Below are 2,500 nucleotides of genomic sequence, written 5' to 3' on the forward strand. Positions count from 1 at the left end.
GGGTGGGCTGGGGTGGGGTGTAGTGGGGAGGGGAGGGGGTTTGGGATTACAAATAGTTTGACAATGTTTTTAAAGAAGATACAGCTTGTGGAAGGAGATATTTCTTTCCTCAAAGATACTGGCTTCTTGAAAAGATGCTGTTTTGTCAAAACAGTTTTTTAAATTTCATCTTTGGCAAAAATAACTTTTTTACTGCTTTGTTTGCAGCGTTACCTCGGCTGGCATCTTGGATGGCCAGGCTGGCATCTTGATTAAAATACGCTCCTTTTCTCAAAGATACAGGTTTTTATATAACATTCTTCTCAACAGTGTGCTTAGCTACCTTGTCAAGAAGGTCATCGAAAAAAAGGCCACACTGGCATCTTTGTCACTGGCAAAAGGGCACTCCTCGATGAAGCGGATTTTTATGTAATATATTTTTTTTTCACAAAAAAATAATATGTGTTCCTGCTCTCCTGACAGTGGTTACCTTGTCAACACAGTCGTCGAAGAAGGCCAGACTGGCATCCTTGTCGCTGACAAAAGAGCACTCCTCGATGAAGCGGATGAACATCTGGGTCCTGGTCATGAGCGAATAGAACTTCTGGTGCGAGCGGTCACGGCTCTTCAGAAACCCTGAGATCACAGATCATGGAGACGGACAGGAGAGAACATGGGGAGGAGAGGTATGAGATAAGAAGACGTGTGTCCAAGGGTACAGTATACATGTGTTCTCACTCACTCTCACGCACCACACATCAACGTACAGACAGACAGACACGCACACACGCACACACACACACACACACACACACACACACACACACACACACACACACACACACACACACACACACACACACACACTCAAACACACTTCATCATGGCACACACACTTATGAACAGGGCCACGACCCCTGGGCCTCCTGTCATAATTCGCCCGTCAGAGGCAGCCCGTTAATTTCACTCCCTCCACAAAGATGACACGGAAGACTTTAGCGATGTGTGAAACGCTTGAAGGCCTGATAGCACATCTTGACAAGGCCTGTGAAGCTGAACCCAACCAACCGCCTGAGACCAATAAGCAGCACCAAAACACGGTTATGCAAGACTACCGTGAGTCTAGGGAGCGAGAGTGTCTGTGCAGTGGTTGGGTGCGTTGCGATTGCAATGTGATGCTCTCTAGTTTACTCTGCTCTGCTCTGCTCTCCTCTCCTCTTCTCAGGGGTGCTTATGTAAGAGGCAGCAGATGCGTGCAGAAATGTTCTATTAATCACTAAGGGCTTGTCGGACATGTCAGCTGGGCCTAATTTCAAGCGCGGGGGGGCCATGGGGGATGGTGTGTGTGTGTGTGTGTGTGTGTGTGTGTGTGTGTGTGTGTGTGTGTGTGTGTGTGTGTGTGTGTGTGTGTGTGTGTGTGTGTTGTGTGTTGGACAAATCGAAGAGATTCGCAGCAGTCATTTCAAGCCTGATTTGAGCTTGGCAACTGTCCTTCTCCATCCTGCTGCTGTTATTATTACATCACGCTGCACCCGGGCCAACACTGGACCAGATCAATGCCACACACAAACAAAACTATCTAACTATGCAACAGCTGAAAGGATTTCGCCTTGCCCCCCTCTGGGCAGACTAATGAAACATTCGGTTAACCCTTTAATGTGTATGATCACATGCTGTATATGAGACTAGAACATAATAACAAATTGAGTTCTCATTGTGATGTCACAATCACTTTGAGAGATTTTTAATATGAAGTTCTATGGGAGTTGTAGAATGTTTGTGTAACATTCTAGAATTTAGAAGCGCTGGGGAAAAAATCACTCCTGAGAGGATTAATGTTTAGTTGTAGCGCTGCCTCTCTGCCGGTATTCTAGCATGCAACTGATGACTTTTAATAAATCCAGTCAGACGGAGTCGCTGCTATGAGTTGCCAAGTAATTACCCGACCGGAGTTTTTCCATTTAAACGCACAATCAATCATGTTAATAAATGAGGATCCCAAGAGAATCCTTTTTTTCTCTGCTGTGTTCTTATCAGTTAATGGAATATGCTTCATGTAGAATACTGAACTTTCAAAACTAAAAACTGAAACACAAAGTTGGCTGACATTTTGTTTTAAAGTTCACATCTAGACTTAACAGATGATTCATTAAATCAAACTTTTCCCGTTCTAGTTGTTTTTACTTAACATTCCCTTAGCGATAGGCCCTATCTAACCTCTGACTCAAGCAATTTAATAGATCATTTACTGACATTTATTCGTTTAAATCAATTCTACACCATTAAAGGGGTATGCCACTATTTTGGGGCTTAATACAGTTAAAATCATTGGCTGGGGTTTATAAAGGTGGTAAAGTGTCTTATTTTTCAAGTTAAGCGTTGTCTTGCTTTAAGACAAGTTAAAAGAGGGAATATGTCGCTAAGCTAGTGAAAGTCAATGGATCCGTGTAGCATTGTAGCATGCTACACGGATCCATTGACTTTCACTAGCTTAGCGACATATTCCCTCTTTTAACTTGTC

At 43.6% G+C, this 2,500-nt stretch overlaps 1 protein-coding gene across 2 annotated transcripts in view; it reads right to left on the bottom strand.

Annotated features, from left to right (window-relative positions):
• dennd4a (DENN/MADD domain containing 4A) overlaps nucleotides 1-2,500 on the bottom strand; it is a 99,145-nt gene that overhangs the window by 49,252 nt on the left and 47,393 nt on the right. For both annotated transcript variants that reach the window (XM_063197426.1, XM_063197427.1), the window contains one exon: nucleotides 470-615. In XM_063197426.1, coding sequence (XP_063053496.1) covers nucleotides 470-615 — 146 coding nt within the window. The remainder of the gene's footprint in view (nucleotides 1-469; nucleotides 616-2,500) is intronic.

The sequence above is a fragment of the Engraulis encrasicolus genome, chromosome 4 (assembly GCF_034702125.1).
Source record: "Engraulis encrasicolus isolate BLACKSEA-1 chromosome 4, IST_EnEncr_1.0, whole genome shotgun sequence".
NCBI classification, from domain to species: domain Eukaryota; kingdom Metazoa; phylum Chordata; class Actinopteri; order Clupeiformes; family Engraulidae; genus Engraulis; species Engraulis encrasicolus.